The 23,296-nt window shown below is 47.5% G+C and overlaps 1 protein-coding gene across 1 annotated transcript in view; it reads left to right on the plus strand.

The window, feature by feature from the left end:
* CACNA1E (calcium voltage-gated channel subunit alpha1 E) overlaps positions 1-23,296 on the plus strand; it is a 353,537-nt gene that overhangs the window by 56,612 nt on the left and 273,629 nt on the right. Inside the window, exon 2 of the mRNA XM_090047888.1 lies at positions 10,378-10,852. Within this exon, the coding sequence (XP_089904014.1) occupies positions 10,404-10,852 (449 nt within the window). The 5' untranslated portion in view covers positions 10,378-10,403. The remainder of the gene's footprint in view (positions 1-10,377; positions 10,853-23,296) is intronic.

Here is a 23,296-nt window from a genome sequence, read left to right on the forward strand (position 1 = left end):
AGAAATAAAAGTGGAGCTGAAAAATAAGATCAGTAGAACACACTCTTGCCTGGCTGGATGTTGCGGAAAACTCTGCTGTGCAGGCTTGCTGCGTAAGTGAAAGCTTGTGTGAGATTCATGAGAAACCTTGTGTCGTAGAACAAAGGCTCTTTCCCAGACTTAAAGCTGTCTGTGTGTCTAGTCTTAGAATATCTCATGGCGCAAGGATGTCTCTGGGTAATCAGACTGTCTCCTTCCATCTATCAAATCTATTTTTGGTAGTTACAGTACTTCTCCTTGTAGTAGCTGAGTGTTATCTGTAGCTTAGCTTGGTTCATAAGCCAAAAAGTAATTTATTTTGGATGTGAGCATTCAGATAAATGCAAGTGTGCACAAATCAAATCAGGGCTGACAGACTCTTGTTTAGGTATTTCAAAGATATCAGCTAACACCTTCATTTGAGAGCCCAGTCCAGCAGAAGCCTTTCACATGTGCTTAGGTCCTGCTCCTGGCAAGAGTTTACGTCAGTGATACTCAGATTGCAGCAGCTCCTGGGATCTTCAACTTCATGCTTGCAGTACTCTGCAGAACAAGCTATTGAAGATTTCTCTTTCTTTTCTGTTTTTTTTTTAACTGTTGGTATTTGCAATTGTTTATAGCAAGTCTATGCATGAGTTCAGTAGCCATGAGGAAGGCTCAACACTGAACTGTGCAGATGTTGACTTGGGTAGTGTGGCTGGTTTTCTTTTGCACTGGACTATGTTCACCTCATGTCACAAAGGGTGTTCATACTGTGGTGACTCTCGAGTTAACACAGGGTAGGTCTGGGCTGCCTCTGCAGCAATGCTGCGGTGGCTGTTGAATAACTAACCCCACACACTTGCTTCTGATCTTCTCCTGCTGCTTGTCAAAACACATGGATCTGCATTTTGATGTGAGCCCATGGAGGTCCTCTGGACCTCAGTGTTGTGCATGGTCCTGAGAACAGGGCTGAGTACCACTGGCACAACTTGAGAGGCCCTCACATGATATTTTTTTTAAGCATGTGGCACATGGAGTTGGGAGCAGGTGTGCAGGGCTGGTTTCTTGGCAGTGGTCTGGGAGTCATAGGAGGGTAAGAAGTGCCATACACAGGCCCATCTTGCCCAACATCCTGAGCCTTACAGTGGCAGAGTAGAAGCTCAGGGCTCAGGCTGTATGTATGCAGACTTACCTGTCCTCTGCCCCTCTTCCCTTATACTAGGGGTACTGAGCGGATTGGTCATTGGGGCTTGTAGAGGGACCAGGAATTTGCCAGCAAGGGTCACCACTAAAATCCAGGGTATGTCGGGGCCATGCATCAGTGATAGCGAATGACCAATAGCTACATTAACCCCTGCAGCTATCACTGCCATTCACCCTGTCACCACTGCCACATCTCTGTCTGGGCCATGAGCAGCCCCGCAGTCTAGATCCAACCCACAAGGCAGGGTGTGTTTGAAATTCCTGACTTCCAGCCTTCAGAGGCCTAATAAGTCGTAATTTGGAGGTTGCAGCCCTACCTCCAACTCGGAGGTGGTACAGACACACTCAGTGACTGCTCCCACAGCTCCTGAGCCAATCAAGACTGAATGTCATGGGCCAGCATGTTTTACTGTTTCCTCCACTATAGTTTTGTCAGTTGATGTGAATAGTTATCTGGGTACTTCTCTGGAGCCTTGGTGGGGGTTGTGGTAGAGTGGTGCTTATACCAACACTCTTCCCATTCCAGATAAGCTATATTGAGATGAAGTACCTTTGTTACAGTATAGCTATGTCTGCACCAGGGGACTGCATGCTGTAACTATACAATATCATTAGCCACAGACATGGAGTTTCACAGAAAGCACCGAGTTAGACCACTCCTCCTGACCCAATAGATATTAGATGTTGGGTCGGGAGGGTGGATCATTGAGCTCCAATTTTGAGCCCATCCAGAGGTCTCTGCAGCCTCTTCTCCAAACTCTGCCTCGCCTCCTCCCAGCTCCTGTTCTGTCTCGAGATGGGAGGAGAAGGCAGGGGAGTGAGGTCCATTCTGGGGTTTCCTCAGCCATGCTGGAGTGGGGGGAGGAGAGGAGTGGATTGGAGCCCCCCACCTTGGGTGGCACCAATCCACCTGCCCCACAATCCGGCACCAGCTGGGGAACCCCCAGAATGAGCTCCCTCCCTTTCCTTCCCCCTCCCATTCTGAAAACAGCGCTGGGAGGAGGGCTGGGCTGCTCAGCATGCGCAGACCCAAGTTAACAAAGCCACTCCACTTTGGAGTGCCTTCATTTGAACCGATATGTAATGAAGATTCAGATTGTGGTAGGATCAGGCCCTTTTAAAGTGCTCTGCAGCCGTGCTTTTGTTTGATCGTGGCTATAGAGCACTTTCAGGGGCCAGATTGGGCAAAAATTGTCACTTCTGTCTGTGCTTATTATGTTCTCACTAGGCCTCTACCAACTCAGCTACAGCAATCAAGGGTGTGCATCCTTGACCCACTGAAGCCTGCATCACAGACAGTTAATACCCATATGCTGAATGGGAGAGCAAATGCCTGGCAATAGGGCTGTGTGAAGATTCGCTGGCTGTTTTTTGTTTCAATGATGTTTTGACTCATTTCGAGCTTGAAACAGCGAAATCAAAATGAAACCAAGGTCTTCGAAACAGCCTCAAAATGAAACGAGGCCAGTTGAAATGTTTAGAAAGTTTTGAAACAGCCCAGTGGTGGGAGGCAGGGGAGAGCCAGGGCTGTGCTCCAAGCAGCTCTGCAGCCCCACGTGGCTCAGCCCCACAGGAAGGGCAGGCCTGGCTCTCCCTGCCTCTCTGGATTGGCTCTGGTGCAGGGCCCAAGGCAAATCAGCTCATGTGTGGACCTCCTGCTGCCCCGATCCCAAGGCAGTGGCAGGTCCCTGCGTGAGCTGATTTTCCCCAGGCCCTGCACCAGAGCCGATTTGGAGAAGGGTGCAGGGCCCTGTCCCTGCCCCAAACTGATTTTCCCTGAGCCCTGCACCAGAGGTGACCCAAGGAGGATGTGGGGTCTGGGGCAAAGCAGCTTATATGGGGACCCACCCCCACCCTGATTCCATGGCGGGGGGCAGGTCTCTGCATGAGCTGCTTTGCCCCAGGCCTTCCTGCTGCTGGCCCCAGGAGGCAGCACCAGCCCCTTGTGATCCAGGAGGCAGATTGGGGCTTGCACCCCCAGGAGCAGCCTGGCACAGCCCATATAGCCCTCCTGGGGGTGCAGGTAAGCCCCCGATCTGCCTGCCAGATGACAGGAGGCTGGTGCTGCTGGCAGGGGCCAGTGGCAGCACCGATCTTCCCGGTGCTGGCTATGGGGCCATACGTCAAAACAGCATCGAAATAGCCAAAGAGTTGAACAGTGCTTTCGAAACTAAATGAGACTGTTCTGTCGAAACAGAAGTTGAAGCAGAATGATGCTGTTTCACACAGCCCTACTTGGCAAGCTCCAGAGAGGTGATCCATGACTTCTTGTAATAGGTCTCCATTGTGGGCTATAAAGAAAACAGTTGTTCTAGGACAGGGGGTTCCACAAAATCCATCAATGACTCTTAATGAGAACCAGCTAGAACTAGTCCAAAAGTTCAGCTACCTGGGCTCCACAGTGAACCTCTTGCTGGATGAAGAACTTAATGCTGAAGAACTTAATGTTCATATCAGAAAAGCTGCCACTGCCTTCAGCAGACTAACTAAAAGAACATGGGACAACTCAAAGCTTACCATGAAGACCAAAATGCTAGTGTGCAAAGCTTGTGTACTCAGCATTCTCAATGTATAGTGCAGAAACAAACAACTTGTGCACATCAAGAGAAAAGGTTAAACAGCTTCCACCTGTGCTGTTTATGCCACATACTCAGCATCAGATAGCAAGGTAAAGTTACCAATGCAGAGGTTCTTCAGAGGGCAAATTTACCAAGCGTGACAGAAATGACTGTGCTGGCCAAGCCATCTGAGCAGATTGGAAGATGGACATATACCTAAGGCCATGCTATACAGGGACATATTGGAGGGAAAGAGAACAACAGTGCCTCCCAAGCTTCAGTATAAAGACGCATGCAAGTGAGATGTGAAGACATTTGAAACTGATCCGGACCCATGGGAAACCTTGGCAAACAGCTGGAACAAAGTAGCATCACTGTCTCCACCAGGGCATTAAAGTCCACAACAGGAATTGGCTCCAACAGCTTGAAAAGAAAAGAGTCTGCAGGAAGCGCAAGCTCCCGAACCACCCAATCATAACACATACACTTGCAAGCACTGCCACAGATCATGCAAATCTCAGACTGGACTATTTAATCGCATGAGACACGGCAAACCGTCTGTGCCATAGGCGGCAGTATCCACCATAAGACTGTGCTTTTACTAGCACAGTGTGTAGTCCTCACAGGATTGTGCTGGCTTACTATGCCAGTACAAAGCAGGGCTGTACGATATGGGTCTGTCCCCGCTAGGAGTGCTCTGTCAAGGCCGATAACGGCTGTTCCTGTCCTGACAAAGAGCTCCTAGTGCAGACACGGTCTGATACAACTTTAGCATGCAGACATTACTTAATCCTAGTTGCTGTCTTCTGCTATTATGTGCAGAGCATTAGTGGCTCCAGTGCCTTCTCCCCTCTCCCTGCTCCCTGCCTTCCCCAGAAGAGGCTCTTTGTGTGTTGGTGACTGTGTGCTAAATCAAGCCAAGAAGCTTTTGCTGGGACCCAGTAACAAAACTGGGTGACTAGAAATCAGTACCTCCTCAACTGAAACTCATTCCTAAATTTAACCAGACATCATAACTCTAGACACAGCTGTCTGCCACGGGCCAGCTTCTGAGCCAGTTGTGAAATGAGAAAGCAATCTTGAATTTCAAGTAGCTCCGAGGTTTGTTCGCCCACCATTGCTGCCTCGCTATTGTGAAGTGGAAGTGCGCATAGGAGTGAAGGGTGATGTACAAATAAGCAAATTAAGATAAGAGACATAGCAAAGCAGTGAAAATGAATCACTCCTTTTAAGGGTCTCACCTGATTCTGTTCTGTGGGCCACTGTACTTGATTTACTCCTGTTGTTCTAAGCTTTTGTGCTATGCTCCAGCACTCTAATTTGCATCATTAAATGAATCCCCCCACTTTTTTTTCCTCTTCTCTTTGACCAGTGACTAATCATTTCTAACTCTGAGCAGCTCTATTCAGAGAAGATCAGATGATAATTAATTGTCCTGATCGCTAGTGGCCTGATGTTAACACAGTGGGGAGTTGAAGTAGGTAAGACAGGAAGACACGGGGGAGAAAAGGGGCTGGGCTAGAGCAGAGACGGAAGAAAGCAAGGCAGGTGGGTGGGTTGTGGGTGGAAGTCTGAAGCATTAATGTGGGGTGGATAGGGGAGAGTGAGCGGCTGGGGTTGCGGATGGGGGGCGGTGGGGAGATAGAAAAGTCTGATCTAACCTGTCCTTACCACCTTCTGAATCTGTTCCAAGCAAAGACTTCTCCTCTGTGCCCCACCACTGTCAGAATGGACGTCTCTCCCCTGTCTCTGTATGACTTGTTGATTAATCAGAGGTCAGGGTTCAGTCAAGGAAAGTGTCTGAGTGCTTTATGTTCTTGCAGCAAGGCCAGCTGAAACCTCTTCTCCACATCCATATTGCTGGCCTTGTCTGGCCCTGAGAGCACTGCATTCTGTAATACTGCTTATGGTGGGTGGTGGCAGTGGTCTGTCTGTGGCATACGTTGTCAGTCTATTGTTTCACGGTAGAAATGACTGGCATCTGGTCTGAGATGTGTCTGATAGCCCATCCTGGCCATGTCTGCCATTAGGGATAGGATGAAAGGGGACAAGTGGTCTAGTTTTGTATGGCTGTGTAAACCTGAGCTGTGGCTTAGGGTAGCATGCAGAGGTTGAGAGAGAGAGAGAGAACAAATATGGAGTGGATTTTACACGATGGTTTTGGCTTGATCCAGCAGTGCTGTTGGTCGTCATTTACACGTTGCTCTTTAATCAGCTGGATATTCTGAGAGAGAGAGCACCCTCCTACTTATGTGGCATAGCACTATTTGAGTCAGTAGATGAGCCAGCAAGAGAAGAATCAAATCCTGTGTGGCCAATGCAGTCTCTCACATTTATTTCTTTAACTCACTGGGCTGTGTTGAGCTCTATTTAGATAATAGTTGCTGAGTGCTTTGATTATGAAGAGTGCTACCTAAGTGCTCACTATTATTATTATTATTATTATTTTTATTGTAATACATGGTTATTTGGATAAAGATTTGATTGATAGTACTAACACACAGTGAGATAGCAGAGAAACTCCTTAACAGGTACTTCCTCTCTGTTGATCAGCCATACTGCCTGCAGCCCAGAGTGCATGTGTCTTTAACTTCTCGCTGTTTTATTAAGTAGTAGAAAACATATTCAACATAATATAGGAGCCTACTGTCCCTCTGTCTACATAGACTGGTGGATGTGTCTTTGGATGCGGTCATTCAGAATGCTAAGTTCTCTGCTGGTATTGATTGGTGCATCTGTCTTGAAGTTGCTGTTGCTGCTTCAATATAGACACAGAAGAGATGATTTGGCCTGATACCTTTTGACAATTGGATCTAAGTCATTAGGTTGCACATGTTTATTCTACGTATTGGACTGACGCCTTCCAGGCTGTATCAAACACTATAACAAGTTAGGATCCAGAAGAATTCCTGGTAGTTTCTCCTGTCATAACTTTTTTTTTTTCCCCCCCACACACTGTTGAGCATGTTCTCAAAATTTACGGTATATCTGACAAGCTGATCAAAAGACCTGTGATGACCTACTCCATTCCCATGAGACTATTTCAGAACTCTTTTCTGTAAGCCACCTGGCAGTGACTCTTAATACCCTCCCGCATAAACTGGTATCAGGATCTGTGGGAGCTGGGAGCTCTTCCATTTCTAAGTCATCTCTAGCAGAATTACTGAAATATGACACTTCTAAGCCATCATGTGGAATTACTGAAAAGGACCTAGGGGTACCTAGATGATTCTTTTAAGATGGCTGAGCAAGACTAATTAGAGGGTCTTCTCATTGCATCTGCCTGGCTAAGTATATCTGCAGCTATGCTGCTCCGTGCAGGTGAGGAATTAATTCTGCTTGTGTATTCTAACATTCATGTCACAAGCACCCCTTGGGACTGTCTTCCAGGGAGATGGTATGGAGTCCTGTATTCTTTCTGAGCTTTGACTGATGCCCCTTATAAGACTGAGCAGGCAGATGCTCTAGTAATTCACAGGTAAGCAGAGCTGGAAGGGATCTAACAAGGTCATATTTGGTCTCTTTTATAAGTCAGTTGGCAGCTCCCAGAAATCACTGTGCAGTTCATCAAGGTCATCAGCCTGCTCAAGAGCAAATCCACCAGCTACTTTTATGCTTAGGTTCCTTTAATGGGTGGCCTGGCATTTGGGAGTTCAGAGCCTATAAAGACCTTATTCACGAATAATGAAACAGCTTGTAGTGTATCCCAAAGGCCTATTCCTGGGTTTTCCTCTGCTATTTGAAACCCATATTAAAACTGTTACAATATGTTGTTCCTGCCATTATCCAGGGTATCAGGGATTAGGCAGGAGACACATATCTTAAACTGTCTGCCAGTTGTCACCTATTATCTGCACATATCCTTGTGTCTCCATTAGACTTCTTAACAGTCACTATTGGGAATGCCCATGGTGGAGTGCATTGCACAGAAAGTCCATCCTCTTACAAAGGGCAGAGCTGTGTTTTATTGTTCCTGCTACACCCCAGTATCCCAGCAGCATGCTCCCCAAGAAAAATCTGCTGCTGTGTGCATCACAAACACATCTGCAGGTTTTTATTACCCTGGAGCTGGTTGGCATGCTAGAAGCCCAGCTCTTCTAATTATTTAGTGTCCTCCCCTTTTATAGAGGCTTCTGCCCTGTCTACCTCTAGATTGCTTTCCGCATGGGCTGCTTTACAGCCTTTGGCCACAGCCCTTGTAACAGTTGGTGGAAATGGTATCTAGTAATAATATTGGCTTATGTGCTAATTGCTCATCAGCTGAAACTGCTTAGGGGTTACCCAGAATTTTCCTTTTGGATCTGCTTCAGGCAGAGCTGTGCTAAATGACAGTGCTGACTGCATATTGGTAGCATAACATGTCCATGCAGGGTCTCCCCAGCTTTTTTTTTACTCTTGCATGTATCTGTGCGTAGTGACTGGGCTTCATATTACCTTGATTCCAGATCAGGCATGATATGCAGTCTGGAGGATTCTCTTTCCACCTGATCAAATGGTCACTTTTCCTAAGACCTCTTGGGGTTAGCTCTTAGGCTGACTAGCATCTGATAGGAAATGCTGGCTCTTATATAGGAGCTCTGTGCATGTGAGCTCTTCTTCTAGTTGCTAACAGGGATTTTAACCTGTTGGCAACCTTCGTTTTTCATATTCTCCCTTGTCCTCTTTGTGGCAGTGCAGCTATTTCCAAATGGAGTTTAGCTTCCTCGTGAATGGTTGGTTGTGGATCCAAGAGCTTGCCTCTTTATATGTTCAAAGGGCGGCTTTGGGAATTGCTTGCACTTGAACTTGATGGCAGTTTGCTGCTTGTGTATGCTGCAATACTTTTTGAAAACTGCACCTGATCAAATGTCAGATGTCTGGGAACATTTGAGTTATCTGTGGCCAGAAACCTATGGATTTGGACGACAACTGGAAAACTAAGAGTGCCTGTTTTGTGCTGAAAATTGCCCTCCAGAGATTATTCAGGAAATGTGGTTGAGGCAGTGGTCTCACAGAGGCCTGTGGGAAGACAATAGAGTCACCCTGGATGTGGAGGTGAGACCTCAGCTGGACTCTGTGCTCCTACATGGCACCCAGGATCCTGAGTAGGGCTTTTCCCCTCCACTCTGCCCAGGTCTTCCTCCTTGGCCAGGCCTTTGCCAGCCGTCTGCACACTGTTGACAGGTTTGTGATCATACTGGAAAAGCCTGACACCAGATGACTGGGAACTAGAGTTGACATGTTGATCAGAGTCAATCTCACTGCATGTTTGTAACTTGCTTCTAATCCAATCCCTCACTTTAGTCATGGATTCATTGTCTTCCTTTGCTAACAGATCAAGAAATGTATTTGTTAAAGCATGTATAAGCTGCCTTTCCAAACAGTGCTCCCCAATTGCTTGCAAAAGTGTGCGGCAGTCTCTTTAGCTTGCTGATTTGTACTTCGGTGTGGCACATGCTGCTTCACCCAGACCACCTCCTTTTGGGGTGTGAAGCTGTAATGGGTACTCTGGAGCAGCCAGGCAGATTTGTCTGGCCTGCTGTCATTTGGGGGATTTCTGAAGGACTAGTGCTCCCTCACAGAGGTTCTCTGTAGTACTACTTTTGCTAACTTGCTTGCAGAAACACTGGCAAGTTCCTGATAAAAGACCTTTGCATCCCCAAAGGGGCCTGAGCTCGCTATCCTGACTGCTCAGAGTCCTAAATCAAAAGATAAGAGTGTGTTAAATCCTCCCAAATGCTAATCATCTGCATGGGCTATGCACCTCTTCTAGGAAGAAAGTATTTTGACTGGTGCCACTGGCAATAACAGGCAACATGATGATTTTAACAGTATTGTAAATCACCACAGGTTGAAGGACCCCTAGCAGGAGCCAGCCCAATTAAGCTGTACACTGAGACTGGTTTTCTAGCTAGAGGTACAGTGCCACCTACTGTCACAGATGGGATTTACAGCCTGCTGGAAGTTTGTTCAGCGTCCAGGACAACAGGCAGCCTTATAAAGGGAGGAAGTTGGGGCTAGTTTACAGCTTCCTTCCATTCAAAAAGTTTATGCATAAGAAATGTCTCCTTTATAGCTCAATTCAAAAGGCAAGGCTAATCCAGTACTCTAGGGAGGTTTGGTTAATCAGGCTGCCTCTAACCCTAGACTTTGCTGTTCTCCTTCCAGGTGAAGGAATTTGGGAGAAAACGAGGAGGTGGGTTCATCTGTGTAAGAGGGTCGCTGTTGGGGGCAAAGCAGCTTTCCTCTACCTTGTCCTTATCAAGCTGAGACAGGTGGAGATGAATTGCTATTCATTAAACTCCCTTGCAGTGGCATAAGACAAAGCTCTCTGGGGGATCCAGGCTCCTGTCATCTTCTTCCCAGGCTTGTGGGCATGGGCATGTTGCCGTTGGAGAGAAGCATTGCTTGTCTTTCCTAAGAGTCCCGTGAGCCAGCTTGGGCTGGTTAACAGGCTCCAAAGATTGTCATAGTCGGCTCTCACTGCGATGGAAGGAGGGGTCAGCTGGACCTGGGGCCTTCCAAAGTAAAGAGCAAAGGGAAATGTTGGGGTTGCACTGTTCCCTGCAGCATCCATGTTATTTCTCATTGGGGTGGAGTTCACTAACTTCCCTTGTCTGTCTCATGCCTTCTCTAGAGTGATGTACTGCAACAGCACCCAAGATGCTTGGACTCGGGCCGTGCACTGCCAGTGCTCACACACTCTCCGAGACCAGCTCCTTCACGACTGGTGGGGTTACCGAGCTGGACACCGACTCCCAGCGCTATGTCCTGGCCCTCCCAGAGGAAGAGACATGGCGCAAGCACCGGCTAGGCCTGATGCAAACCACCCAGTCCTGCAACCTGCTAGAGCCCGAGAGCCTGACAGAGGCTCTGGTCTCCCGCACCGCCAGTTTTGATGCCCTCTATGAACTGCGATCCCGGGAGGGAGAAGGGAGCTTGGGCTTTGAGGGAGGCAGCACATTCGACCTAGGGCTGAGCCAGTATATTCCAGTGAGCCCTGATGTCATCAAGCGCCGGAGGGGCGGGCTGATCGAGCAGCGGGACATCATCAAGGCCCACGAGGCTCACAAGATGCAGAGCACACCTCAGGCAAGGCGCAAGGAGTGGGAGTAAGTATCTGAACAGGCCCCAGCCTGGGCTGGCAGCACAAGGGAAGTGCTCTCCCTTGATTTTCTTAACTGAGAGGAAAGGTATGAGCTTTAGCAATGGCTTGATTCAAGTCCCCTCCTCCTCAGGGCAGTAAGTGCTTGGAAAGGCTAAGGGGCCAGATAGCTCATTGTTACAGGGATGAAATGCCTTCACATTGTCACTGTCACATGCTTTCTCATGTGCAGCATTAACAAACTCCAGAAAAGAGCCATTCTCAGCCAGGGAGCCTGCTCGCCCCTCTGTTCTTATAGATTTCATAGACGTTCTTATATTGGCTTTGGGGTGTTTTTGCACGTTGTTTTTGATGGCAGGGCAATACCTGAGTGATTTTTAGAACTAAGTGAATAGTATTGGGGAAAAAAGAGTAAAAAATTCAAGGGGGAATCCCTGTGCCAGGGCCTGTCCCTCTCCACTTCCCACTGATGGGGGCTAAATCTGTAACTAGCACTTAGAACTTGGATCTCAGATCCCCCATATCTGTCAAACTAGCGTTGACCTTCCCCAGTCTCCATTCCTGCTGGGGTCTTCTCTCCTCCAGCACTCTCCTTGCTGGAACACCTAGGTTACACTAAACTTTCTGGGTATGTTGTCATGGTGCCTTGTTTGATAGGAGGAAGCTAGGGGGGTGTGTATATATGAAAGAAAAATAATGCACATCTAAGGATTCAAGCACTTAGACAGGAATGAAGAATTATTTTTTTCTTTCACCCCATCCTGCATTCTGCCTCTTAGTTGTAGGGAATCGTGTAATTCCACTCAAGTGCTAGAAACAAACCCTCTAATGTTTGCTGTGGTTCCCTTGGTCCCTGTTCTCTTGGTGTAGTTCTTCTATGTGGTGCAGAAGGGCTGGCTGATATTCTTCCAAACAACCTCCAGAGGCATGGGGCACAGTCTAAGCTAGTGAGTATGTAGGCACCAGAAGATCAAAATGCTGCTTAGTAGGCCAGAGATGGGGGAAGTGGTCCTGTCTTGGGAACTGTGGACTTGATAATGATGTTGCAGGGAGGGAGTTGGGCAATGTGGTTCCTAGCCAAGCAAGCCAATACAGTTCCTAAGCAAACTATTTTCTGGAAATTATTTCATATGGGACAGAACCTGAGACTGGTCCCTGCCACCTCATCTGCTTAGAGTGGAACTTCTGTTTTCCACTTGAGGCTGCTTCTAATTTGAAGTGGGTCTGTAGTTCAAACAGTGATTAGCTGTAGATGACTGGTGCTCAACCTGTAGTCCAGAGGCCAAATATTGCCCATGGGGCTGCATCATCAAGCCTGCAGGGCTCTCCATGGGTCTGGAAAATTTGACAATGGGGAAATAGTGGTAGTGTTAATTACCCCCAGAGCCATGAGAGCACTGTCACTGCTTCCCCTCTGCCAAATTTCTGCACCTGTGCATGGGGAGTCCCATGGCTGGATGACACAGCCCTGTTCACCAGTGTCCAGGGTGGGATCATGTCTGGAACTGCATGGGGCTGGGCTGGCATGCTAGACTGACCCTCCACATTGACCCCACACTGGATCCAACCCATGGGCTGACCTCACCTATGGAGTCAGTTTGCGCTACCTAAAATAAGTTTACAGTTTGCAGAGGCCACCCCTCCCTATCCTTTCCACCCCCTCCTCTTTTAGCTTTAAATAAAACTTCAAATGGAATCATCAGCCCTGTGACCAACGCCAAATCGTTACATTCTCTGCCCTGTTTGTAAAATGGGAATAGAAGTTACTGAGCTCACATGGGTATTGTGAGGAACAATTGGCCGGTGTTTGCCCAGAGCTTTGTGAATGAAAAGGGCATAAATACAGATTCCATTATTAGATCCAGACCCCATCTCTGCCCTCCACATACACCTATTTAGACCACATGCACTGACATGCAGAACTTACCTGCTGGCACTGTTTGTTTGCCCACACAGCTATGTTCACAGCACTTTCTGTCTTGATGATTGCTGTATTCCTTTCTTGGGCTTTTGGAAATACAACCCTGCTTGACTGGTATCCAGTCATGAAGCTCTTACAAAGCTTGCTTTCTTAGCTCACCTCACTGTTCTCTTAGTGTCCCTCTTGCTTCCCTTTTTCCATTGCATCTAACACAAGCTATTTGTCCTCATGCTCAAGGGCTTTTGTGACTGTTCCCACTCTACTGTCTCTCTTGTTCAGTGTGGAAAGCCTGACTGCAGCCCTCTTCATCCACTTGTAAAACATTTCAGGCAATGACCTTCATGTTTTTTCCCATGCTGCCCACAACGCCTCACTGTCCTCCTTTGAATCACTCCAGAAATCTCATTGTCACAAAGCCTACAAAAACTTGATACCCACCAGGTTGCTGGTGTCTTGTGATCACTGCCTGTCATATTGACCTATCCTTTTGCTCCCTCATCTCTCTGCCTATATTATTCTTAGTTTTTGGTCCAAAGAACTTAGTTCTTCTGTGTTTGTAGAGCACCTCGCACAATGGGACCCTGACTGCTGGATATTACCACTGCATGCTGAGGGAGCTATAATTATGGCAAAGACTGGGAACTCTTTCTAATAATAATGCCCTGCTTGTATGCTTAGCTAGAACCAGGTACAGACCTGGTATGTGCCCATGCATTTCTCCGGGGAGGCAGGAACTAGGGACAGACATTCAAAAAGCCCGAGCTTGAATTGATTCAATCTTTTCAGGTTAGCCTAACCTGGCTAGGCTGAATTGGTTTGAAACCAGACAGACATTCTCTCCAGACTGAGGCTGTGGCTCAGGCTAGAAGTGGGGAGTGCTAGAGCAGCCCTCCCTTCCCTTCTGCAGGGAGCTGAGCTGAGGTGGGCATGGCCAGGCCCCAGTAGGACTCTCATTAGGAAGGTCTGTCTGCACCATCCCAGGCTTTTCCTTGCTGGCTGCTCAAGGGGCAGGAGTGTTGCCAGCCTAGGGCTAGCACTCTGAGGCAAATGCTGGGAAGTGGGTGGTACAGTGCATGCATCTGTTGATTACATGGAGCTTTTCAATATCTGCAGCAAACTGACAGGCAAGCAAGCCAGCTGGGGGCTGATAGTGATAACGGTCTTTATCACCTGATTAGCAAAACAATGGCCTCTCTCTATTGCTTCTAACTTCTTAAGCAGCCTACCAGCTGACATGATGATTAGCTTCAAATAGCCTTAAGTGCTCACTGTTTTATCTGCCTGCCCCAGTGGAATTGGAGAGATGCACACAGACACCTCTCAGCATTAGTTAACATACCATAGGTTCATGGGGCTGGGGTCCATGCTGTGGGAGATGGGAGGGAGGGGGGGATTTCCTGCTTGAGCGGTGGTAGGGTATAGAGCAGGGGGAAGCCAGGCTAACCCTGCTGTGTCTGCAGTCTCGCTGGAGCCTTGCACAGCATTAGCTAGCATACCACATGTGGCAGAGAGGAGGAAGGGATCCCTGCTTAAGTAGTGAGGGGGCAGAGGAGTGGGGGCAGAGGGAAGCCAGCAGACCCTGCTGTGCCTGCAAGTCTCTGCTGGAGCTCTGGCCAGGGAGCAGAGGGGAGGGGCCAGCCCTGCTGTGGAGCAGAGAGCCCTGCCCAGCCCAGAGAGCATACTGGGATGCTGGGGGACTCTGATTTAACTTGAACAAGCAAGGGGTCTGGGACAGACATTGCACGAACCATTTTGACCCAAATCAGTTAAGTCTTATATTACATTCAGGCAGGTTTCTCAAACTGGTTTCAGCCACTTTCAACTGGTTTATGTGCACTGAACATCTGTTCTGTTACAGGTTTAAACCAGTTTCTGATCACTTAAACCAGGTTATGTATAATGTCTGCCCCTAGCCAGGGTGTTTTTAAAATAGTGTTTGGAAAAAGGATTTAACTTATACCTAGAGAAACTGGGTTCCCAACCAACTGTACCTCAACTCAGTGATTTCAGAGCTCAATCTTAGTTTGGGATGGGCCCCCCAAAAATGGACACATTCCATGAAGATGCATGTAGTTGGTGCATGGATGGAAAGCTGAGGCAAAGAGATCTTCCAAAGAGAAGTAGCTTATGCGGAAAGAACCAGCAATGGCAGTAATCTGCTGAAATCTTCACACTATTTCTTAGTCTCCCATCCAGGAAAGGGCACGTTGGACTCTGCTTAGTTTTCTGGCATTTCCTTTCTTGACTGCTTGACAAGACCTAGGCTACTGCCATCTGCATTTGACCTCTTGCTAGTTCTGCTAATTGGGTGAGCTCACATGGAGAATGTGCCCTATAGACCTGGCACTATGTGCCTGGGGCACAGAGGGATTTATGCCCTCCATGTGGAGCAGCTGGTTGTGAGCTTTGCTTCCCTAACCCATCTGTGAGCTAGCATGTCTGTTTGTGCTGGCTTGTGCAGGGAGCAGGCGGTACAGTGGGAGTTCTTCATGACAAAGCAAGTGTGAAACTCCAATGTTGCTTTGCTTCATGTAATGCTCCATCCTATACGTGACTGGATAATTTACTGTTTTAGAAGTTCTACTTAATTATTTTTCCTAGTTTCATTTTCTCACCTGAGAGTTGGAGCTGACTGAGGTTTTTAACTAACTGCTTCTAGGAGCTTATTGTTGTGCAGCTGTAAGAAAAAAATATTTGCAAGTCTTGTCCCTCCCCTCCTCTTCCAAGCATTCCCTAGATGGTGAGATTGTAAATGTAGGAGTCTATTCAAGCTTGTATTTAAGATTTTTTAAGGCCTTGTCCAGTCAGGAAAATCGACCAAAATAGCCATTGAGAAAAAGCTATGCCACAATATCTAATCTGGAATAGCTCCCTCTATGGATGCTTTCTTTCAGGATGTTTACTGTGTATCATTAATTAGCTTAACAAAGCTGGTGTGAGCTGAAGGTGGTGGTGTTATCCATATTTTACAGGTGAGATGCTGAGACAGGCAAATCAAGGTCTGAAGTACCAATTTCACATGGGCAATTTAAGCTGTTTAGGATTTTTTGGAGTTTAGCCTTGTCTGTAATAAAACTTCTTTGGAAGCTTTAGAAAGATCACTGGTAGCAGCTCTGTTCTATGAATGATACCTCTATCCTGTTTACTATGCCTGACCCTTGCTATATTTGCCTTCTGTGCTAAGCCATCCCTCTCCTGCTTTGTGCCACGTGTAACGGGAGGATGGGCTATGAGAATGGTTCATGAAAGTGGGCCCAGGTGATACAAACTGACATGCAGCCTGTGCAAATACCTCATGCCTTGTTATCTTCCCTGACACACCAGGAATGCCAAATCATAGCTTACATAGCTAGTTTGGAAACTTTCAGGAGAGACAAGCTCTTTTATGTGTGCAATGTCATGCATAAGTCCTAACCCTTGCTGGGGCCTTCATACAGATGGGATTATAAGAGGGGTAGTTCCAGTTCATGAATTTGCTCAGTGCTTTCCTTTTTTAGACCCTGCATAAAGTTGCTTCTAAATTTTTGACAGTTTTTAGCAGTGCCACAGACAGATGCCTGAGTTTCCCATCTATAAAATGGGGCTGATAATCCTTCCTTTCCTCCTGCCTTACCTACCTCCCTGTAAGCTCTTTGTGGAAGGAACTGTCTGTTATGATATGCTTATGTGATACCTGGCTCAGCAATCCTGGTGTCAGTTGAGTGCAACTTCCCACGGTACTAGGCCTATTCAGTCTAGCAGTGCATCAGGTTCTTTCTTGAATGCAGTTCCTTGTCCTTCTGGTTACAGGTCCCTTCAGTCTAGCTGAGGCTGGTGGATTTATTTCCATGTTGTTTGCTTAACTGAACCCAAACTTCATAACTTCAGAACAGCACTGTCAATTTTAAGTGGTGCTTTTGCTAGTCTTTTGTATGCTCTTGGTTTTCACAAATATTAATGGCCATCTATCTCATAGCCAGTCGGAGGCAAGGAGGCATGTATGTTTACCAGTAGATGGACAATCTTCTACTGAGGTCTCTTTCATACAGCAGAGCTCTCATCCTGTTGTGCAAAGCAAGATGCCACAAAATCTAGAATCCCCCTGAGAATGTGTGCTGCGCTTGGACTGAGCTTTGTCTCACCAGTGGTTTTCTTTAGTTGGCCCTAGAGTCGTCTGTATGGAGCCCGCACCCTGGGAGAGATCTCGTATAACAGCGCAGGAGATTCTGTTGACTGGCTGGTGTTTTCAAGTGTGTCTTTCTTTGCAGTTCAGCTTTTCCTTTTTTGATGAAAACTCTTCCAGGCAAACTCCTGACTGTTGACTCCTTCTCCATTCCCTTCTGAAAATCAGAAGGGTGAAAAATTCCAATCTACTTATATGATGCCGGGTGGTAGGTCTCCCTTGAGTTTTACTATGACAGTAACTTTACAAAGGCCTTTGCCAGGCCTCAGCCCAGCCAGCCATACTACACAAACTAGTTTAGCAAGCTAGAGATGCCAAGCCAAAAAAAGTTAGGGTCTTATAATGAAACCCAGTGATCTAGGGGTTGCTAAAAGGGTCTACAAACTAGAGGTACTGAGCTCACAAAGGCTCGTACTTCAGGAGCATCTAAGCAATCTTTGGGGGCTGGACTCGATGATCTTCTGAGGTCCCTTCCAGTCCTAATGTCTATGAAATCTATGAAATAAAAGCCTATAATGCATCATCCCAGCAAGCTAGCAACCTTGCCCAAACTCTGAGCCTGTATGTCAGCCCATGAAGCATGAGTGACATTTATCAGCCCAGCAGCTAAAGAGCCAGTGTGTTGGTACCAGCCCAGCAAGCTGAGACTGCTGTCACTGCTTTGTGCTTCCACCTCAGACCAGCAAACTAAAGTCGTTTAGCCAAAGACCTTATAGGAGACTGGACCTATGAGGCCTTTGGATGTGCTGTGTCAGGAATCTCAAAGCCATGGACATCAGGCCACCAGTTGGACAGGTCTTCCTGAGACCTGAGGAAGGGTATTTTTTGCCTGAAAGCTTGTCTAACATCTCTCGCAACTATGCAGTTAGCACAGTAAAAGAAATCATCAGAATAACCCCTTGCTGCTTCTAGTGGAAGGCAGGAGAGGTTCAGAGGATTCAGATAAAAACAGCTTTTGCCCATTCTTCCTTTGTGCAAGGGTGCCTCTTCCTTCCCTCACTCCTTCTGGGGCTTTACTCTTCCCTTCCTCTCACCCCTGCTGCCCCATTGCTCATTATCCCTTCACTTCCTCTGCTTCATGTTTTTTTTTCCTTTCCTTTTGCCCCTAACCCCTTCCCATTCCCTAATGCATTCTCTCCCTCCCATCGCTGAAGCAGGGAGCTCTTTCACTTTTGTGTTGTGCCCCCTCTCCCCATCGCATGCAACATCTCATCTGAAGTAATTTTTCTATTCTCTGCAGTCTTCCTGTGAAACCTAACAGGCTGGGGAGAGGCTCTGGAAGGTGTTAGCATACACCGTCAAAGAAGCAGGTAGCATGCATGATTGCCTTCCACCAATTTCAAACAGCTTTTGGGCCAATATTAATGTGAGCAGCAGGATTGGCCTCCATGCTGTCTGGGCTCAACAGTCTCTGCCTGCTTCTGGTGGGCTGGGGAGAAGTATTCTGTTGCTGCTGTGGCGAGGCAACCCCTGAGTCTGCCAGGGAGGAGAGAGATTCTGCTACTCCATCTTTGGCCAGGAGTCTGTGCTGGCTGTGGCCAGAGTAAAGCAGGATGCTTCTGCTCAGCAGCAGTTGGCTGCTGGCAGTGATATGTGCAGAGGTCCAGCTGCTTAATCCTCCTGCTCCTGGTCCCTTCCCTCGCATCCTGTTATTCCATTGCACAGGGGGGAAATGGAGGCAGAGTGGTGAAGGCCTTGTCTACATGCAGTGATATCACCCTGGTTTAAGCAGGCTAGCTCCCCATGGCACATTGTGTTATGCTTCTATAAAGGCACTTAAGCTGGAGTAGCAATTCCCTGTCTGAACAGGAGTAAGATAGGGTGATGTAAGGCAGCTTTACCCTGGTGTAGTTGCATCCACAGTAAGGGTGTTGCTGGTATAATGGTAGAGGAGAGTGAACTGCAGTGCTGCCCAGGCTAAAACTGGGGCAAGTCTGGCTCAAGATCAGCAGGATTTGGCTGCTAGTAGTGATAGACATGGCATGCCCTTTTCCCAGGCTTCATTGGCAAGACTCCAGTGGCTGAATTCTTCAGAGACCAATCACTGAGCCTAGTTATCTTGAGTCCTGGTCCAATGCCTTATCTACAAGATCCTTTCCCCCATCATGTATCTAATATAGTTTAGTTCTTGAGGTGTGGAGCCAACAGTAGCAAGGTCATCCTCAGGACCTGGAAGGGCTGTCATGCAGCCACCACCATTGTCTGCCTGGGTCTGTAACATACCTTGCACAGTTCAGGTGCTCATAATGGCTGCTGCAGCCATCTCAATGGTGCTCTGTGTTGTCCTGCTGAAAGAGCTGACTGCAGACTGTCCCCATCATCACTGCATATACATGCACACTCTCACCTCCTCTGTACTTTCTCCCAGCCCTGCCACCATTAAACAGGCCCTGTTGGGCTTGATTCTCCTTTGTTCTGCTCCTTGTGTGGCATCATCCTTTATGGAAGTGTGAAGTGGGTGGAAACGTTGCCATATCCAGATGGAAGGGGATTTTACTTCCACTTCCTCTGCAAGGACTTCTGCGGCAGTGACTGCAGGAGGCAAAGGGCACTGGGATGTCAGGCCTGTGCATTTCTCAGCACTGGGTCTGCAGCATACCCTGGGCAACTGTTCCTTTTGTCCACTTGTAGCGCTTAATCCAGGCTAATATCCCTGCTGCCCTGTATAATTAACTGGTGCTTTGGTATCTTCCTGGTTAACCTCTGCTCTCACATGGAAAATCCAGCCTGACTCCTTATCTGCACAGCAATTATCTTGTTCAAGTGCGGGGAAAGCTTTGAGCACCCTTCATTTGCTTCCTATGGAGGACATCCAGCATACATGACATGTCCCTGTGGAACATTCTTGCTATCTTTTCCTCCCAGGTGCTTTAGAAAAAAGTCAGTAGGTTTTTCTCAGCATCCTTCTGTGGCCTGCTTCTAGATGATGAGGAGAATATAGTATAGAATAGCTGCTGTGAGGGTGGTCGTTGCGCTAGGAACAGCCCTGTATTATGCAGGTTGTCTAAACAGACCCCATCCCCTGCCTTTGGCCCTCTGGTCATTTCTCATTGGGTTTGTTTTTTTAAATCAGTGCACTGGTGCTGGTGTAACCTCACTTAATGATAAATGGAAATGGGACATAGCTTAAGTTAATAAACTAGTGGACCATCCCCTGGTGGTGACAGGTTTATGTATCGGGTTATGTATCAAGGAGATGTAGGGATGATAAAAACTCCTTTCCTGTGAACAACACCTTTTCGCCTCCAACACATGCACCCAGCTAACAATCTTCTCTTGATACGCTAAATAAATAAATATGGAACTGACTGACCTACAATCTAATTTTAGTTCTTGCCTCTGCATTGAAGTTTTCGGTATTGCCTGAGGGGTTAATTTAAGGTGATATTGATCCTGGTATAATGCCTCATGTCGACATTTATGGCAGTATTAAAAGGGTATTTTTTGGTTATGTCACTTGGGGAGGTGATTAGTGCCCAAGCAGGCACTAATCTAAGCATGCATGTCTACACAGCGGCCTCTATCAGTATAACTGCTGTATAGTTATAAATAAACCATAGGCTGCCATAGAAAGGCCTACCTGGTGGTTTTGTGCTACAATACTAAGATAGTGGAATGCATTGAATAAAAACCACTCTTCTGTCTTCTAATGAGTAGGTTTGATCTAAGGGGTGCAGCCAGGCAGTGTGGGGCCTTAAATTAATCTGTGTAAATTCAATTTTATTCATTAATTACTTTCAGCAGCCAATACCTTTTCAGGAAATGTGCCATTATTATGCAAATACATGTAGTTCCTTTGCAGGCAACCTGGATTTTACAAAAAAAAAAAATCACTTAAAATATCCAAAGGTGGTACAGTTCAAATTAGACCAAATTGGCCATCAGTTCCTTACCTTCTAATGGTTAGTCCTATCAAAATGCCCTTGTAACTGGGTTTGGAGGTTGTCAAAGACAGTTTAAATCTTATTGTAGTGCATAGAGTTTACTGTGGCTTGGCTAGTCAGTAAGGATGCATATCAAATCCTGGGGGCTGGCCTGGCAGGATTGTACTGTTTTACTTGTATAAACCTGGCAGTTCCAAGTCACCTCTCTTTTTCTTTGACTTGTAGGACCATAGTGGTGACCCCTGTGCTATCGTTCTGTTGGATGCTAGGAAGGGGTGTGCTCAGGGACTACCAGTGTCATGGATAGCTTCATTGTTGTTCTAATTTACACTGGGGCCAAACGAGACTCAGGACTGAGAAAGCCTAAGAAAGGTTAAAAGGTATACCTTGCAGACCTTGTTCCAAGCACAGATTGGCCTGACAAACTGATCTGAGTCTATAGCTTGAAGGGTGGCAGGTCTCTCTGACACTGTTCATACTGGCCAGCCACAGACAAGATATTTGTGGGTAGCTTACCTGATGGGTGTCTTCTCTTCAGCCATCATGTACACACCTCTGCTCAGTAGGTAGCTGAATATGACCGGTGATGACCAGTATTTGAAGTTTCAGATGTTTTGCTTTCAACAGATGTTTCCCATTGGTGTCCACAGCGAGTGGTGAAACTGTTAGATCTTTTCTTGGCTATTAGGGCCAACCACACTTCTGTATCACGGCTGTAAAGCCACATGCAGTGCAGATGGGAAGAGCACTCCCCTTCCTCAGTGTTATCCAACCCTGTCCCTGCTTTAGTGAGATGTAAAAGTTACCTGGGGTAGCCCAAGGATGCCCAAACAGCAGGCAAAGGGGTAAATCTAGATCACTGCCACCCTCTTCCTGTAACTGCAGTGGATGAAGATGATCAGCTTGAGTATAGGTGCTCGTTCCCTGGCCTACAGGCCAGATTCAGCCCCTGGTGCTGGGTCATCCAGCCCATGGGGGTCCTCGTGCATCTGGAAATTTGGTGGCAGGGGAACAGTGGCACTGCAAGGTCCATAGGAAGCCTTGCAGGCCAGATAGTGTGGATTGGACACACAGGGCCCAATCCTGGTATGTGGCCCAGGCAGGGGCTACATAAGCCCTGGGCTCCAATACTGGCAAATGGGAGTGGTACAAGGGCAATATAGGGCTAGATTCTGGTGCACAGGGCTCAATCCTGGCAGACAGGGAGTGGCACAGGGTCCTGGGGTCCAGTACTAGCAGAAGGGGCCTGGTCCCAGCAGTGTGGAGCCCCAGCTTGCAGGTCAGATCAGGGTCACTTATCTGGCCAGCAGGGTCACAAGCTTGAGTACCACTGAGCCAGAGGGGTTTTTCCTGAGGAACACAGACAGTAATTTAAATTCCTCTATCATGGAAGAAAGAAGCGTGACTTGTGGGCTGTTTTAATAAATACCCAGACATTTGTGTGTGACCTTTTGGGCTCCTGGCAAGCAGCCAGCATGGCTGATGCTCACATTTTGGGCCAGCTTCCAGGGTCAGGATGGTTTTCTTTATTGCAAGTTTAAGTAGAGTCCAGCGTTGTCTCAGACTGCACATTAGATCCTTTACAGTGTTTCATCATTGAGAGATGTCTCCCTGCCCTTGCACAGAGGAGCCTTCCTACCGCATAGCACATTGGAAGAGCTTTTCAGAATTTCAGGCCCTGGGGTGAGAAGGATTTCCTTCAAATGGGGCAGGGTGGGATGGAAAGTAGGGTGGCTATGCCTCTGCCTAGTGCTTGGTGGCTCTGCCCCTCCACATATTCCCACCCTGTGATGGGTTTTACAGTGGTGCATCCCTTTGTCTGCTGTCACCATAATTCCACCTAGTCCCTGGTGACTATGCACTCTTCCCTCAGTGGATTGGCACTGTGCCACTTGTCTGATCTGTGAGAACAAAAGATTGGAGCACCACTGAGCTGGAGGGCTTCTTTCTCTTATGCTTCTCTGATGTTTTGGTCCATTTATACTGGTGGCTGGTCAGAGAGCCCCTCCTGCCCTCTACTAACCTACTGGGGGGATAGGTGCCCTAACACAGGTGCTCTTTCCAAGGCCAGCTCTCTTAGGAATAACGGCAAAGGTACTGGTGAGTGAACGGATTCACAGATCCTGGCAGTCACTTTCCTTATTTCCTGGCACTGGGAAGAGCTTCTTGCTATGGGGAATTGGGGAGGGTGGATTTTGGCTGCTTTCACCATCCTTTATGGTACTCTGCTCTTGCACCAGGTGAGTCCTGCTGCTGCGTTCTGTTCATGTTCTGATGCTGCATTCCCCACTGTGGAAGGTTCTCACTGCCTTCCCTTCCTAACAGTAAGAGGTTGGAAATGCCCTTGGTCTGAGTCCTCCATCCTGTTTTAGAGCTGGGTCTTGCAGGCCATTGTGGAATCATGGCCTCCCTCAGGGCTGCTTGTGAGAGATTTGTGCCCAGTGCTATTCAATGAAAATAATAGTAGTTAATGCAGTCACAGTT

This window comes from Crocodylus siamensis, chromosome 5, assembly GCF_052110815.1.
Source record: "Crocodylus siamensis isolate JL-2025a chromosome 5, ASM5211081v1, whole genome shotgun sequence".
Taxonomy (NCBI): domain Eukaryota; kingdom Metazoa; phylum Chordata; order Crocodylia; family Crocodylidae; genus Crocodylus; species Crocodylus siamensis.